The sequence below is a fragment of the Pteropus vampyrus genome, unplaced genomic scaffold (genome assembly GCF_000151845.1).
Source record: "Pteropus vampyrus isolate Shadow unplaced genomic scaffold, Pvam_2.0 Scaffold223, whole genome shotgun sequence".
Taxonomy (NCBI): domain Eukaryota; kingdom Metazoa; phylum Chordata; class Mammalia; order Chiroptera; family Pteropodidae; genus Pteropus; species Pteropus vampyrus.
The window spans coordinates 2,604,013-2,622,329 of NW_011889004.1; the positions used below are offsets into that span (position 1 = coordinate 2,604,013).

At 36.4% G+C, this 18,317-nt stretch overlaps 2 protein-coding genes across 3 annotated transcripts in view; one reads left to right on the forward strand and one right to left on the reverse strand.

Annotated features, from left to right (window-relative positions):
* The window catches only part of LOC111747447, a 62,134-nt gene extending 47,631 nt beyond the window's left edge, over window positions 1–14,503 (reverse strand). Inside the window, exon 1 of the mRNA XM_023538425.1 lies at window positions 14,390–14,503. The gene's annotated coding sequence lies outside the window, so the exon portion shown is untranslated. The remainder of the gene's footprint in view (window positions 1–14,389) is intronic.
* A 131-nt stretch (window positions 14,504–14,634) lies between these two features.
* The window catches only part of PITPNB (phosphatidylinositol transfer protein beta), a 62,998-nt gene continuing 59,315 nt past the window's right edge, over window positions 14,635–18,317 (forward strand). For both annotated transcript variants that reach the window (XM_011373387.2, XM_023538417.1), the window contains exon 1: window positions 14,635–14,781. In XM_011373387.2, coding sequence (XP_011371689.1) covers window positions 14,762–14,781 — 20 coding nt within the window. In that variant the 5' untranslated portion in view covers window positions 14,635–14,761. The remainder of the gene's footprint in view (window positions 14,782–18,317) is intronic.

An 18,317-nucleotide genomic window follows, 5' to 3' on the forward strand; every position in this document is an offset into this window, starting at 1 on the left:
AAATGTTAAAAATAGATAAAAGAGGTCACAATATAATGATAAAGGAGTCAAGCCATCGAGATATAACAATTGTAAATATTTATTCACCAAATATCAAAGCACATAAATAAAGCAAAAACAGCTAACAGGAGAAATAGACAGCAGAACGATAATAGTTAGAGACTTAAATTTGCACTCTCAACAATGGATAGATCATCCAGAGAATCAGTAAGAAAACAGTGGATTTGAACACTATAGACCACTGATTCCCAGCCTTTTTGGCACCAGGGACTGGTTGGTGCTCCTAAGAGAATCTTAATGCCTGATGATCTGAGGTGGAGCTGAGGTGGTGATGCTAACGCTGGGGAGCAGCTGCAAATATAGATGAAGTTTCATTCACTCTCCCACCGTTCACTTCCTGCTATGCGGCCCGGTTCCTAACATAGTACCATGGCCCAGAGGTTGGGGACCCCTGCTATAGACCTAAGACCTAACAAATATATACAGAACATTCTATCTGACAACTGCAGAATACAATTCTTCTCAAGCATACATGGAACATTTTCTAGGATAGATGATATGGTTAGTCCATAAAACAAGTATTAGCAAATTCGAGAAGAATGAAATAACACCAAGCATCTTCTCTGACCACAATATTATGAAACTAGCAATCAACAAAAGGAAAACTAGAAAATTCTGGAATACATGCAAATTAAACAATACTCTCCTGAACAAAGGATCAAAGAAGAAATTAAAAGAGAAGTTAAAAAGTATCTTCAGACAAACAAAAATGGAAACACAATATACTAAAACTTATGAGATGCAGCAAAAGCAGTTCTAAGAAGGAAGTTCACAGCGATATGACAATTAAGAAAGATCCCAAATAAATGACCTAACTCTATGTCTCTAGGAACTAGATAAAGAACAACAAACTGAGACCAAAGTTAGCAGAAGGAAAGAAATTAATAAAGATTAGAGCAGAAATAAACAGAACAGAGAACAGGAAAAAAATAGAAAAGGTTAACAAAACTAAGAGTTGGTTCTTGCAAAAGATAAAATTGACAAATCTTTTGCTAGATTAGCCAAGGGAAAAAAAAAGAGAAAACCCAAATCAACAAAAGAATAAATGAAAAAGTAGACAACAGCTACTACAGAAATACAAAAGATAATGAGAGGCTACTATTGAACAATTACATGCCAATAAACTGGACAACCAAACAATTCAGAAAGTCTTATAAACATACAACCTACCATGACTAAATCAGGGAGAAACAGAAAATCTGATCATTACTACTAATTAGGAGATTGAGTCAGTAATAAAAAAAAATCTAATCTCCTAGTGAAGAAAAGCCCACCAGATGGCTTCACTGGTGAATTTTCCAAACATTTAAAAAAGAATTAACAACATACTCCTGAAATTCTTCCAAAAATATCAAAGAGGAGAGAATGTTCTAAAACTCATTTTACAAAACTAGCATTACCTTGATACAAAATCCAAAAGAGGACACTACTAGGAAAAAAAGAACTATAGGCCAATAACCTTGATAAATATAGATGTAAAAATTCTCAACAAAATACTAGCAAACTAATTTAAGGAGCACATTAAAATGATCATTTATGATGATCAAGTGGGATTTATCCACAGGATGCAAGGATGGTTTGACATTCACAAATCAATCAATATGATACATCACATTAATAAAATGAGAAAAATCATACAATCTTAATAGTTGCAGAAAAAGCATTTGACAAAATTCAACATCCATTCATAATAAAAAATCACTTCACAAATTAGATATAAAAAGAACTTATCTGCATATAATAGAGACCACCACAGTTAATATCATACTCAATGGACAAAGGCTAAAAGTGTTTCCTCTAAGATCAGGAACAAGACAAGGGTGCCTACTTTAACCATTCCTGTTCGACATGGTATTGGAAGTCCTGTAAACAGAGCAATCAGGCAAAATAATAAATAAATAAATAAAAGAACAAAAGAAAGAGAAAGCACCAGAATTGGAAAGAAATTGTCTCTATTTGCAGATGACATGATTTTCTATATAGAAAATACTAAAAACTTGCCCAAAAAACAGATAGATCTAATCAACAAACTCAGCAAAGTTGCAGAATACAAAATTAACACATAAAAATTGGTAGCTTTTCCATATACTAATAATGAATTATCTGAGAAATTTTTTAAAAATCCCATTTACAACAGCATCAAAAACAACAAAATACTTGGGAAGAAATTCAATCAAGCAGGTGAAATATCTCTATTCCGAAAACTACAAGGCACTGATGGAAGAAATCAAAGACACATAAAAAATAGAAAGATACCTTGTGTCCACTGATTGGAAGAATATTTTTCAAATGTCAATACTAAAAAAGCCATCTATAGATTCAATGTAATCCCTATCTTAATTCCAATGGCACTTTTTAAAGAAGTAGAAAAGAACCACCCTTAAAAGACTCTCAATAGCCAAGGCAATCTTAAGAAAGAAGAGCAAAGCAGGAAGCATCATACTTCCCGATTTCGAGCTAAACTATAAAGCTATAGTAATCAAAACAGTATGGTACTGGCAAAACAAAACAGACAAACATACTGAATAGAATCCAAGACCCTGAAATAACCAAGTATGCAGTCAACTAATATTTGACAAGGGAGCCAAGAATATTCAATGGAGAAAAGACAGTCTCTTCAATCAACTGTGGTGGAAAAATTGTATATTCACATGAAAAAGAGTGAAACTTGACACCTATCTTCCACCGCTCACAAAAATTAACTCAAATGGATTGAAGACCTAAATGTAAGACTTGAAATCATGAAACTCGGAGAAGAAAATATATGGGAAAAGCTCCTTGACATGGGTCTTGGCAATGAATTTTTGGAAATCACACCTAAAGCATAAGTAACAAAGCCAAAAATAAATGGGATTAAATCAAACTAAAAATCTTCTACAGAACAAAAGAAACAATCAACGAAGTAAAAAGACAACCTATAGAATAGGAAAAAATATTTGCAAACTTTGTATCTGATAATGGGTTAATATTCAAAATATATAAAGAACTCATACAACTCAAAAGTTAAAAAAAAATACCAAAAACCAGAAAACCAAAAAAAAAACAACAAATAATCCAATTAAAAAATGGGCAAAAGACTTTTTTCCAAAGACATACAAACGGCCAACAGATGCATGAAAAGATGCTCAATATCACTAGTCATTAGGGAAACTGTATCATCTCATACCTTATATGGCCATTATCAAAAAGACAAGAGATAACAAATGTTGGCAAGGATGCACAGAAAAGGAACCCTTGTGAGGTGCTGGTGAGATTGTAAATTGGTACAGCCACTATGGAAAACGGCATGGCAGTTCTCCAAAAAATTAAAAATAGAACTACCATACAATTCAGCAATTCCACTTCTGGGAATATATCTGAAGGAAACAAAAACATTAACTCAGAAAGCTATCTGCACCCTCGTGTTCACAGTAGCATTATTTACAGCAGCTAAGACATAGAAACAATCTAAGTGTCCATCAACAGATGAATGAACGCCATGTGGTATATATACAATGGAATATTACTGAGCCATCAAAAGCGAGGAAATCAGGCCATGTGTGACAACATGAATGTATCTCAAAGGCATTACGCCAAGTGAAATTAGAGAAAGACAAACAGTGTATGTTGTCACTTATATGTGGAATCTTAAAAAGAAAAACTCATAAAAAAAGATTTGATTTGCGGGTACCAGAGGTGGGGTGTGGGGGGAAAGGGGATTGGAAGAAGGTGGTCAAAGGTACACATTTCCAGTTATAAGATAAATAAGTACTAGGGATGCAATGCACAATACAATGACTCTAATTACCACTGCTGTATAATGTATAGGAAAGTTAAGGGAGTAAATCCTAACAGTTCTCATTACAAGGAAAAAAATTATTTTCTCTTCTCTATTTCTTTTTATTATATCTATATAAGATGACAAACAGATGTTAAAGTTACTGTGGTAATCATTTCACAATATATGTAAGTCGAACCTTTATGCTGTACACTTGAAACCCATATAATGATGTATATCAATTACATCTCAATAAAACTGGAAAAAAGTATCATAATGTACTTAAAAATAGAAAATGAATGTTAAAACAATCTGGCTATAATCTGTCAACAAGAGCCACACGTAAAACATTAAATAAGGCTGCAAGTCAGGTGGTAAAAAACAATAACACTTATAGGAGAAATTACACAATGCCTTGCATTTGCTTTAAAATATCCCCCCAAATAAATTGTGGAGGGAGAGTAGATGAAACAAAAATGACAAATTGTTCATTGTTGAAGGTATTTGATAGACACATGAGAATTCACTAGACTCTTCAATTTGCATATGATAAAATAGCTTTTGAAATAATAAACGAGTTTAAAAAGACATATCTCAGGGGAATACTAACCCAAAGTAACTTGATATACCTATATAAATATAGATGAAAGGTGAAACAATTGCTAGAGCAGCATCACATATCATAAGAGTATCAATTCGCCTGAAAGATGTAAAAGTTTTTACATCATTTTATGAACCAAATAGTGTAGCCTCGAAAGTATATGGCAAAATAATAATAATAATTGAAAGAACTACAAGGAGGAAAAAAAATACATCAATCACTATATTGGGAAATTCTAACACAGCTCTTTCAGTAATTGTTGGAATACACACACACAATCACTATGGAGTTAAGAAATTTGAACAACACAATAAACTTGGTCTAACAGTCCAAAAATTGAAGAAAACAGATTTAAAAAAATAGGACTTTAATACTATGACAATAGTTCAACCATAAAATTAAGCATTAGGATAAAATGGATAAGACAGTAGATGTGAAAAAAGAAAGATGTGCAAAAATTAACAAAGAAATTCCTAGTTAGAAGGCAGAGGAATAGGAGTAATTAAGAACACGTCTTTAGATATGGAGCCTAAGAGAATGTGTAGAAAGCTAGTTTTTGTATAGTGCCCACTATATGTTGTATGCTGTAAATAAATCTTCCTCTTAATCTTAGGAAACTCTTTAAATTATATATTACTATACCACAGATAGGAGTCAGATACTATAAACAATCCAGTCAGCGTTTTCCTGGCTCCAAAGCCAATATTCTTTCCATTATAACATGCTGGCGTTAACAGCCAGATGGGAAGCTAGCACACATGCATACGTATAGATGATCATCAAATATTCCCTAAAAGATATTTGCCCACAACAAAAATTACATCGTCTTTGAGTACAGTAGTAGTAATTGTCTCACTCAGATCTAGTTACAGAACCAGTCTCAACCAACTATTCATAAGATTATGAAGGTTATTGAACACAGCATAGTTCTGCAGAAAAAAATTAAAACAACACAAGCTACTATTTTAAGTATCATTTGCCCCTTTTTGTAAAGTACTATCTGAATCTCATGTCTTCTGAAGCCACTTTCTGCTATAAAGTATGAAATGGGGAAAATTCAACATCCATTTTGACAATAACAAACATTTCCTTCCATAAAATATTGAGCGATCTAAATCCTTTTCCATGGATGTCTGCCTATTTCATTAAGTATCATCAGCATCTAGTACTACAGATGAGGGCCTCATAAATGTTTTTTCTGAGAAGAATTAAAAAGCAAATGAATGCATGTATGCGAAACATTATAACTGGTCTTGCTTTCACTCTAGCTTGCTAAGATTCCCCAGGTGATTCTAAGTGGCACTTCTAAGTTGGGAAAACCTGAAGCAGGTCTCTCTAAAGCCCTTTGAAGCTTTAAATTCTATGATTTTTAAGTCAGCATATCTTAAAACATACACTTAAGTAAAATTTATCAACAAAAATCTGATTTCCTCAAATCACAAAAATAATGAAATTGAAAATTTATAGAATTTGGTGAAAAAGAACTGTAAGCAGGATGGGGATGGAGAAATATAAGATAGTAATTTCTTCAGTGTAAACCAGGATTTCAGTGTTGAGGAAAGGAGATAAAAAAACAAAAGAGGTTAAGTAAAAGAGGTTAGTCCTGGACTTGAAGTAGTAAAAATTAGTAAAAATTCATGAGTACTGTACCTTTAACAAAGCTATTTTTGTATTTATATAATTTATAATTTGTATGCTTGGAAATTCTAATATTGGTGCATAATATTTATAACAAAATGTTAAATTTTATATTTAGATGATAAGTAAACTTTACTCACATAGTTTTATAAGTGTTTGTGCCATATTTATATGATTTATATATTTATGCACTATTTAAATATACAAAATATTTTTTAGCTGTAGCTTCTAAAAAGGACTTAGAACAATAACCAACCAACCTATTAGCCATGTCATACCTAGCACAAGATTATGTTCTCAATACCATTTGCTGCTAAAAGAAACCAAGGTTTCTTGGCAAAATAAAAGATTCCAGTCTGAGGCAGCACACGATGCACAAGACCAGTATTTTCATGTTCGATCATGTCATATTATTTACCAAGGAAATTATCAAAGATTACTAGGAACACATCAAAAAGACTCAAGATGCAACTTGAAGAGGCTTGACTGGTCAAAGGTAGAACACTTTGAGCAACAACAATAAGAATAGTAAGTAATATATAAATCAGTACCGCAAATGTGTTTAAAACTACACTAAAAAATAGTAATTGACCACCATTAGAGGTTGATAGAAAACCAATTCTCATTTTGAAAACTGGTTTAAAAAAAAAAGGACAAAAATCAAGGGTTTATTCTGCCTTTCCAATATAAATTGTACCACTAGACATATTGAAGTATTCTAGGCAATAAATCAAGAAATTATTGACTAAGAATATCACTATTTTGCAATCTCCCTAAAATTAATGGATTTAAGCATTTAGCAGTAATGGCTGATATCACTTTAAAAAGACAATGTGTGTCTCCTGATGGAAGAACACACTACCACTATGAAGTAGTTTGCCAAAAATATTGCAACTGAACCTGGGCAAGTCTGTAGATCTTAAGAGGAGCAAAATTCAGAGTGTGGAAATTCTACAGATGAGACAACCCAATTTCCTCAATAAACTGCATGGGAAAAAGAGAGAGGATTACATGTAAATTAAAAGAAGCAAATATTAAACTATAGAGTTTGGGGGATGCATAATAGGGTGATCAAAACTATAAAGAAAGGGAAGGAAGTGATTTCTATAAAAGTCATGGAGGTGATTACTTTTAGGGAAGAGGGAATTGGGACTGGAATAGGGTACATGGAGAACTTATGAGGAGACTGGCAAAGTTCTATTTCTTGATAACAAGTGTCATTATCCTTATAATATTAATTTGTTTTATGTAATTTTCTTTGCATCTGTACTACATTTTACAATAAAAAAGTTTAAAAAAAAAAAGTTTGAAAACATGCCAGAATAGTTTGGGGAAATGGGTAGTCTCATACATAGCTTGGTGGGAGCATACTCTTATACAATCTTTGTGGAAAACAAATGGCCAAAATCTGTAAAAATTACAAATGTACATACCCTTTTAATGACTTGCTTCCATTTTCAGAAATTTATCTTACAGCTACACTTATGCATATGTGAGATGTAAAAGGTTATTTATTGCAGGACACCTTTAATAGCAAACTACTGGATACAACCTAACTGGCTACCAACAGGAGATAATCAATTATAATGCACTATATAATGGAATTATCATGCACCTACAAAAAAAATGAAGCAGCTCAAAGTGATCCACAGATTCAAAACAATCCTTATCAAAATCTCAATGACTTTTTTTTGCATAAATAGAAAACCTATTCTAAAATTCACATGGAATCTCAAAGAATCTGGAATAGCCAAAACTATCTTGAAAAAGAACAAAGCTGGAGGACTCATACTTCTTAATTTCAAAACTTACTACAAAGTTACAGTAAACAAAACAGTGTGGTACCGACATACAGACAGACATATAGGTCAATGAAATAGAATAAAGAGCCCAGAAATAATCCCCTGCACATATGGTCAAATGATTTTTGACAAGGGTGCCAAGACCATTCAACAGAAAAACGAGTCTTTTCAACAAATGGTGCTGTGACAACTGGATATCCACATGCAGAAGAATGAAGTTGGACCCTACCTAACACCATATACAACAATTAACTCAAAATGGATCAAAGGCTTAAATGCGAGATAAAACTTTTAAAGAAGAAAACAAAACATAGGGCAAAATCTTCATGACCTTGGATTCAGCAATGCTATCTTAGATATGACACCAAAGGCATAGGAAATAAAAAATAAATAAACTAGACTTCATGAAAATTAAAAAATTTTGAGCATCAAAAGACATTATCAACAGAGTAAAAATTCAACCCCATAGAATGGGAGAAAGTATTTGCAAATCATATATCTGATAAAGGATTTACATCCAGAATATATAAAGCTTCTAAAACTCAACAACAAAACAATTTGAAAATGGGCAAAGGACTTGAATATACATTTCTCCAAAGAAGATACATAAATGGCCAGTAAGCACAAGTAAAGATGCTCAACATCGAAATTACAATGAGATAGTATCTCACAGCCATTAGGATGGCTACTATCAAAACACCAGAACATAACAAGTGCTGATGAGGATGTGGAGAAACTGGAAACCTTGTGTCCTATTGGTGGGAATATAAAATGCTACAACAGCTATGTGATTCAGCAATTACAATCAAGATATGTAACAGCAATTCTATTTCTGGGTTTATATCCAAAAGAACTGAAAACAGGGACTTGAACAGATATTTGTACACTCATGTTCACAGCAGTATTATTTACAATAGTCAAAAAGTAAAAGCAACCCAAGTGTCCATCGACGGATGAATAAATAAGCAAAATGTGGTATATACATACAACGTAATATTATTCAGCCTTAAAAGGGAAGGAAATTCTAACACATACTACAATATCAACCTTGAGTATATTACGCTAAGTAAAATAAGCTGGGTACAAAAAGACAAATATTGAGTGATTCTACTTATATAATACTTAGTAGTCAAAATCATAGAGACTTTTTTTTGCATGTAGAATGGTGATTGCCAGGACTGAGAAGAGGCAGGAATAGAGAGTTACTGCTTAATGGGTGTAGAGTTTCAGTTTTACGAGATAAAAAGAGCTATGGAAATGGATGCACAACATTGTGAATGTATTCAATATTACTAAACTGTATACTTAAAAATGGTTAACATGGTAAATTTCATGTGTATTTTATCTCATTTAAAAAAATGAGGAAAGAAAAATATTTGAAATGAATCACGGATCTAAATGTAAAGGTAAAACTTTAAAACTTCTAGAAGAAAACACAATAAAATAAAATCTCTGTGACTTTGGAGCAGGCAAAGATTCCTTAGGACACAAAAAGCAAGAATCATAAAAAACAAAATTGGCAACAGATTACCTCAGAATTTAAAATGTCTGCTATGTGAAATACACCATCAAGAAAATGAAAAGGCAAGGTGCTCGATGACTGGGAGAAAATATCTGCGACAGACTTCTGAGAAAGAACATACCTAGAATATATAAAGAACTGTTGTGACAATAATAAAAGAACCAATTTAAAAATGGGCAAAACATCTGGACTCTTCACAAAAGATGTACAAATGGCCCATAAACACATAAAAAAGTGCTCACATTATTAGTGTTCAGAAGAATGAAAAATTAAATTACAGTGAGATATCACAGCATATCCACTAGAACGTGTTGATGGGGATGTGGAGTAACTGAACTCCCATCTACACATTGTTGGTGGGAACGTAAAACCATACAACCACTTTACAGATCTATTTGGCAGTTTCTCCTAGAGTTAAGCATGTACCTTCTTTATAATCCAAGAGAAATTTTCCCAAGAGAAATGAAAACCTTTCATTTATAATGGCCAAACACTGGGAAGAACTCAAAAATCCACTAACAAGTAAATGAATAAACAAAATCTGATATAGCCACAATAAAGGAACATCACTCAGCAATGAAAGACTGAACTATACACAACAAAACTGATGAATTTCAAAAGCATTATGCTTAATGAAAGAAGCCTGATACAATAAATACATACTATATGATTCAATGATATGAATCTAGAGAGAATAAGCATGCCTAACTTACAGTTACGGAAAACAGTTCCCTGCATGCCTGGGGCTGAGAGTGTGATGAGACAAAGAGGGAAAGCTCACAAAGAAACCTCTTTAAGTGATGAAACTGTCACATATCTTGACTGTGGTAAGGATTACCAAAAGTATATATTTGACAAAATGGTCAAATATAATGGGTGCACTGAATTGTATGTAAATTATAGCTCGGTAATGTTGATTAACATTTTCTGGACATTAGAAGACATAAACAACATTTCTCCTTTATAAAATAGGGATAATAATAGTACCTACTTTATATGTGCTGTGGTGAGTAAATGGGTTAGGGTTAGCATTAATTAGGTCATGTGAAACATTTAGGACCTACCATATAACAAAAACTCAAAAACTGTTAATGAGATAAAATTTTCTTAAAGATAAATAACTGCATTACAGAGTCACTATAAACTATCATTCTTAAGTGTGTGGGGGGGGGCGGGGGCGGAACTTTACCCCCCAGGGGACACTGGGCAATGTCTGGAGACATTTTTGATTGTCATGACTAGAGGAGTGCTACTGGCATCTAGTGGATAGAGGCCAGGGATGCTGCTAAACATCCTACAATGCACAGAACAGTCTCCTAAACAAAGAATTATCTGACCCAAAATGACAGTACTGCAGAGACCGAGAAACCCTGGTGTAAACAAAGTGACACAACAATCCATAGAGGGAAAGATATAGCGCACATAATCAACATAAAACTCTAATCAAAAAAGGCTATACCATCTACAAAGAAAGAAAAAAAAAATAGGAAAATGAGCAAAGAACAAGGCCAGCAAATATGAAAAGATCCTCGCCGTACAGAGAAATGCAAAGTGAGTATGTGCAATAGCATTTTAAAACCAATATAGTGGCAAAAAATGAAAGATTCTGACAATACCAAAATGTTGATGACAATACAGAAAAACAGAATCTGAAAGTGAAAGGGTAAATCATTATAGCCATATACAAATACATACATAAATGTATGTATACATATATTCACGCATTAGGATGAATAGTGATTAATGATACTATTTACCTCCAGGGATAAAGGGAGTAGGATGGGGAGAAACTTCATTATATCTTAATTTACATAACTGTTCTGCTCTCTGAAAGCTGTAAGCTTTTAAATGATTGCCATTCACTAAACACCTATTACATATCAGGTAACATGCAAGATAGGTGCTTTATATATATTCATATGTTATATTCCTCACAACAAATATATGTTGTAGATATTAGTAGTTCCTTTATAGAAGAGTAAATTGTGTCTGAGAGATTAACTTACTCAAGGCGCATAACCAACAAGTGGCAGAGCCAGGATTCAGGCCAAGGGCTTTCTACTGCAAATCCCAATCTTGTTTCTCCCAGTTGTACTATATTATAAAATGCACTAATGTTTGACAGAATTAAAGCATTCCTGGGAATATTTCTAGTTTTCATAGAAATAGTTTCATTCAACATAATTTTCTGATAGAGAGAAGATAAATAAGATGGCAAATGCAGAGTAAGCAAGGCAAATGAAAGCTACAGACCTCTCTCCTGAGAAAAATGTACACACACATGAAATTATATATGTAATTTCAGTGGTTCACAAACTCCCTGTGTGGACCAACCAACCAAAAGGCCTTTGGATTTCATGTTAAGAATGTCTCTTTAGGAAAAAAGGGAGAGATTCAATTACAATATTTAAAGGATTGTTCAAATTTCTTCAAAGAGTTGTCCTTTATTGACTAGTACATAAAATAAGTGTTTCAAACATTGCTCGTGTTCAGAAATCTTTTTGGTAGGCCTCAGTGAAATCTACCAATATTTACTTTAATGAGCTCTTTGCTCTAGAACTGTATACAAGGGAAGAAATGAGACGGTAGTTAGTTATAAGAAGCTTGTAGAATTAAACTCAATTGGACATGTTGTGTGCAAAGGTAACCTGTGTCGAGGGTTAAAAGTTAGAACAGGGAACAAGAGACTTAAAGAGGTTGGATCTTTTCAACATTCAGAGACAAAGTACTAATAAGTTATAGCCCATCTTATGTCCATATTGGTAAAAATGCACAAGATTCAACATCTTTTAAAGCAAGAAGATACCACACAATCGAACTCTGTAATTTTTTTCAAGTGTAATTGTCTTTTTCTTTACATGTCCCTCTTATTTTGGAGTGATGGTTCATGTCTTTCCTACTCTCTAGTCCTCTTCAATATTCCCACATTCTGCCATTTTTCTCTCAAGCAGTTGTAATGTACAATTCAGTTAGAGATATCATGTTTTCTACCAACCTAGACAATTTTGAATTAGTATGTTTTTTTTCCCCTCAATAAATACATCTAAACTGGTTACTTTCTTAATCTATCCTTGTGGTTTTCAATTGAATGTTTTAGTAAGAATCTTTAGATGAGAAAGGGAGACAATGACCATACTGCACACTAGTTCAGAGTTGTGCTCCATCCAGCACACTATCTCTTCATTTTATAAACATTTTAATACTAAGAGCAGTAACTGTGCTATGCAGGCAATGGAATTAGTGAACATTTGTGGAAAGACAAAGTTACAGATATGCTCTACAACACCCTTATTTTTCTCAATATTTGATAAAGCATGCCAACCATAAATTTATCCCTGTTTTTAAAGCTATTTATATTTTTAGCTTGCATAACATTTGCAGAGAACTGTGATGTAAAATGACTACTTATAAGTTTGGCAATTAATATTACCTTCTTGGATCTTAAATAACATTTCCGAACTCTAAGATACAGGGGTATAATATTCAAATATGTAGTTTCTCTATTCTTACGTCTAAGTATCTTCTGGATTTTGACCATAATGTCCTTTCCATAACTGAGAACAATTATGTCATAGGTTGTCTGTATGCCTCGACTTTTTATTTTTATGCAGAAGAAGTCAGTGTAAAGATGAGACTTTGAAGTTTTAAAAACCTGGATTTGAAAACTGATTCTGTTAAAAAACTAGCTGAATGATTTTTGCACAAGTCACTTAACTTGGCTTTTTGAACTGCCACCCCACACCCCTTTCTAAAGCATGCTAAAATACCTACCTCATACTTATGTTCTAAGGGAGAAATGAGATAAAGAATCTTTATTACCTAGTACAGTATTTGGCATATAACAGGTGCCCAAATCAATAGAAGTTATTCCCAGTTTCTAAGCTCCCTTAAAGTAAGAGCATAGTGCTTCTTCACACACCACAGAAACTGAACGAATCCCAGGTACTACTTTAGGAGGAAGTTTCTAGCTTTTTGGTAAATATTTTACTATTACTTTTGAGGCAGCCCTAATTCCATAAGGTGTATTCCAGTATCAAATATATCATATAAACTTACATGTGTTTTAATGACATTTTAATTCTATCAATAACCTTTCAACAGCTTCCCATGGTTCTTAAAATACAATTCAAATTCTTTACTATGGTCTAGTGTTGTTTAATCCCAGTTTATTGCCCTCCCTGCCCCCACTTAAGATGTTCTAGCCACACCTGCCCTTTAAGTGCTCCTCAAATACCCTCAGGGTCTGTTTTCCTCTAGGGAATGCCTCTCCCTATCTTCATTGGCTGTGCTATTTATAACATTAGACTCAAAACTGGCCTCCTGTAAGTCCTTCTCTTTATTACTCTGTTTCCCCCATTACTCTATCTTATTCATAGCACTTAGCACTATGCCAAATTCTCTAGTTTCCAAGCGAAGACTGGGACCGTGTCAAGTGTTTCCAGATGTTTCCTCAGTGCCTAGAACTGTGCCTGGCACAGTGTAAGCAAGTGAACCCTGGGCTACAAATCTTAAGGTTCACCTTTTGGCTTTCAGGCTTGACCCAGGGTATGGGTAGGAGTGCAGTGTGGGGCCCACACTGTGACTGCACTTCCCAGAACAGGTCTGTTTCCTGAGTCTTACTTATGGGAAACTGGGTCGGGAGTGCCGGACGCACCTCCTGTCTGATCACAGCAAGTGTGGGATTCTGGGTTCTCGGGCAGGGGTGAGTTTGGGCGTTGGGAGAACGCGTGTGGCCCTAGCAAGGTGAGTAATGGTCAGACGGCTGCACTCACGAAGCTTCTGGAATATGCACGTCAGCCCCGAGCCAGGTGAATCTCTTACCGCGGAATCTGATGGGCCCACTGAGGGAAACAGAACCGCGGCCTCGGCCCCGAGAACCCGGGAGAAGTCCTTAATGTGGGCTCTGAAAGTGAGGTGTCCGTCAAGAACGCGGGCCTCCTCTCAAATGCAGTGAGAGTGTAGTACTGGTCACAGAAAACGGCTTCCAAGGAACCGACTCTAACACTCACCAGAAAGCGTAGGCTGCACTTGTGCCCCGAGGGAACTTGACTGTAGGGAGGAGCCTTTGGGAGGAGACCAGCAACCGCTCGCTAAGTTTGCGCAGCCGCAGTAGAGGCCGCACGCCCCACGGCCGGCTGCGCAGCCGCAGTGGAGGCCTCGTACGCCCAGGGTAGGGCGCGGAACTGGGGCGGAGCTAGCCCCTCGCGCGCGCTGACGCGACGCGTCTCGGCGGAAGGGTGTGGACGCGCAGGCGCTGCGGAGGCTCGGTGGTCAGAGAGGCGGGGCCACGCAGGCGCAGTAAGTGGCGGTAGCGGCGGCGGCGGCGGCGGTGGCAGCGGCGGCGGTGGCAACGGCGGCAGCTGTGAAGGTGTTCCGGGAAGATGGTGTTGATCAAGGAATTGTGAGTGGATCCGTGGGCGCGAACGCGCCCCCAGGACGGCGGGGCTGGGAAGTTCATTGATTGAGAAACGGTAGCATATTCCTGAAGAGTGAGCCTCGGGCCGGCCGCTCCCTGCGCGCGCCCCCTCCCCCCGGCCCGCGCCCCCAGCCCAGTCGAGGTCCCCTCCCCCCGCGCGTCCCCAGACACTCCCCCCACCATGGTCGTTGCAGTAACACTGCTGCCCTCTCCCCCGAGGCAGAGGTGGCTGTGTCCCGGCAGGAGCGCGTGGCTCGGGAAGGCGCGGCCGAGAGTTTCCGCTGAGTCCCGCCTTCTCCCCAACCCCCCACCCCCAGTCCCGCGGGTGAGACCAAGGGTGAGGGACGTGGTGGATCTTACTGTGTTTGTGATTTGTCGTCTGGAGTGGAGCCTGCCTGTAACCCGCGGGAGATGGGCTCGTTGGGTGAAGGCAGCCCCGGTGTCTGAACTCGAGGTGGGACGTAGGCGCCCTGAAGTTCATGCAAGAGCCCCGGGAGTCTGGAAAAGCTGCCCTTCACTGTGCAGCTCAGTTGACTTGACCGCAGAACCCATCTCTCTGCTCTGAGCCTTAGTTTCCACATCTTTAAGGTGGGGTGACAGTCTGGGCTCCACCTCTTACGGAGTTGAGATGATGTGTTTACACGTGGTCTGTCAAATAGAAAGGTTTCCAGGTGCATTAGACCGGCGAAGTGATTTTGTTGAAAAGTTACGGTGTTTTCCACCCCGAAAACTGACTATCACAGGAAATCTGGTTGGCAGTGATTGTTCAGCTGTCACAGCTGGTTCAATTTCGTCATCATCCCTTGGGCAACTAGAGATTTCGAGTATGGCCCGTTCTTTCGTTTTTCAAATGCTGTTTTCATTTTAAATTCTTAAATAAAAATTTTGGCTTAATTTAGCCATTTACGGACACCTTATTTTAGTGTTAGTTCTCAAACTTCTTTTAAAAAAGAAGCGACAGGAGTCAGCTTACAATCCTCGAAAGATTCCCTGTCTCGCTGAGAATAAAAGCCAAAGCCTTTACAAGAGCCTGAGAGGTCTTGCACTATTTTCTTTTCGGCTCTGTTCTCACTACCCTTCCCTGCCTATTCCAAACTCACACACTTCCTCACTGTTCTTCCCCTACTCCAGGAAAAACTCAGTTCAGTGCCTTTATGCTTGCTGTTCCTTTTGTCTAAATGCTTTTCCCTCATCTCATTAACGCCCTTCTTTCAGGTCTTAAATATCATCACCTTCTTAGGTAGTCCTTATCTGAAGACTTCATTGCAACCCCCACCTTTTGGTATCTCCTTCCCTGCTTTATTGTTCTCCATAGCAATTATCACCATCTACCACGCAGTATAATTATTATTTTTTGTATTTTACTGCATGTATTCTACTACATGTAAACTCTGTGAAGTTGTCTACTTTACTCACTTCCATATCTTCAGCTCTTAGAATAGTCCCTGGCACATAATAAGCGTTCAGTAAGTAAATTAATGAAAAATGATAACTTTAATCAGTGACAGGGATCCTGAGAAAAGACACATTTTCAGTAAAATCTGATTTATAGTATTGAACTTTGGATTTATGTAAAACTTTTTTCCAGTTTTTACAATGTATCTTATGAGTTATCTCATTTGTTACTCTTTGTATAAAGTAGGTAGGCGGCAGATATTAAGACAAATGGAGGATATAAGACAGAAGGAAATTGACTTGGTGCAGGTCCCATAGGACCTGAGTTACAGAACTGATTTTAGATCACAGATCGTCATTTTTCATTCATTCTTCCCTCCTAAAATGTGAATTGTTTAGTAGAGTCTGTTGGCAGTTATGTGTAACTCATGGAAAGCAATTTTCATTGGGAATTTGCACACTGTGCTTTTTTGGAACCATTTTTATTACAAAAATTTGAGTGCACTGAGTTCACAAATGTCAAAATGTATCCAAAGTATAATATTTTCTCCTAAAGAGTTACAAATTACATTTCTTGATGTTCACTCCTTAAGTATGTCTCCCCTAGAATTTTTCTTACTCCTAGGCTTTTCGAAAGTAGAGACTTTTTATTTTCTGTTTGAGTATTTCCAATATCCAGCCCAGCTTCTAGTCTAACATTGTAAGTACTCAGTGTTTTTGAATGAAAAAAATGATCCTTCCTACTCACAAGTCAGCTTTCTAAAATTGTTTTTGGTCAAGAGCAATGAATAGATCATTCCTATGTGAAGATGTTGGTATACTGTAAAATACTTTGGCTAATATTTGTTCTTTAAAAATACCATCTATTTTTGAAGTGAATTAAAAGGTTAGAAATGATTTTTCAGGGTGGGGTTTCCTTTCAAGTTGTTACTTAAGCAGTAGATGAAGTTGCCATTAGCATAAAGTCTTGGTTTTAAAAAACTAGTTGCTAGTTCCATTTGGAAAATTATTTTCATGAGGATTTTTAGAGAAGTTTGAAAGTTTTCAAATACAGGCATACCTCAGAGATCTTGTAGATTTGGTTCCACACCAACGCAATAAAGTGAATGTCGCAGTAAAGCAAGTCACACAGATTTTTTTTTTGTTTCCCAGTGCGTATAAAAGATTTGTTTACACTGCACTGTAGTCTATTAAGTGTGCAATAGCATTAGGTCTTTAAAAATGTACATACCTTAGTTAAAAAATAATGCTAAAAAATGCTAACTATCATCTCAGCAGATTGGAAAAATGACATCAATAGATTTCTTGAACACAGGGCTGCCAAAAACCTTCATTTTATAAAAAATAAAATAAAATAAAATAAGAAAAAAAGGAAGAAAACACAATATCCGTGAATTGTAGTGAAACAAGGTATGCCTGTTCAGGTTTCTCCCACTATCCAAAAGTAGAGTTCCATGAAACCTTTCATTAGCTGAAATGGCGTAAAGCAGAAGCTGTTAACATTAATTTACAGCTGACCGTTGGAACAACGCAGTGGGAGGTAGTTAGGGGCACCAACCCCACCTCCACAGTCAAAAATCTGAGTATCTTTTGATTCCCCAAAACTTAGTTATTCCTTGGTACCCACAGGGAGAGAATTGGCTCCAGGACCCCAACGGATACCGAAACCTGTGGATGCTCATGTCCTCTATAAATAATCGTGTAGATCAATGCATATGGTTGACCTGCATCTTCAGACTCCCAACAGCAGACTGAAAATAGCACAGACATTTAATGGAAAAAAAATCTGTGTATAAGAGAACCTGCACCGTTCAAAGCCGTGTTCAAGCCATATTGTTCAAGGGTCAGCTCTATATGAAAAAAGTTTTGAGAATTCCCAGACCCAAAAAAATGACCTACAAAATCATACCAAATATGCTTGTGTCCAGTTTTACACTAATGCCTTTGTGAGCTCTCTTAAGTTTTTCTGATATCTTAAGACACATCTTGCTAACAGATGCACAGAATAAATCGAGATAAAGCAGAGATGCCCACAGTTTAAAAGCTCTGGCAGCTTGATGCTGAGAACCTGAGTGTAGCTCTCAGGGAAGAAGCTTGGCAGGGCCACTCTTGCTGCTCGCAGGTGA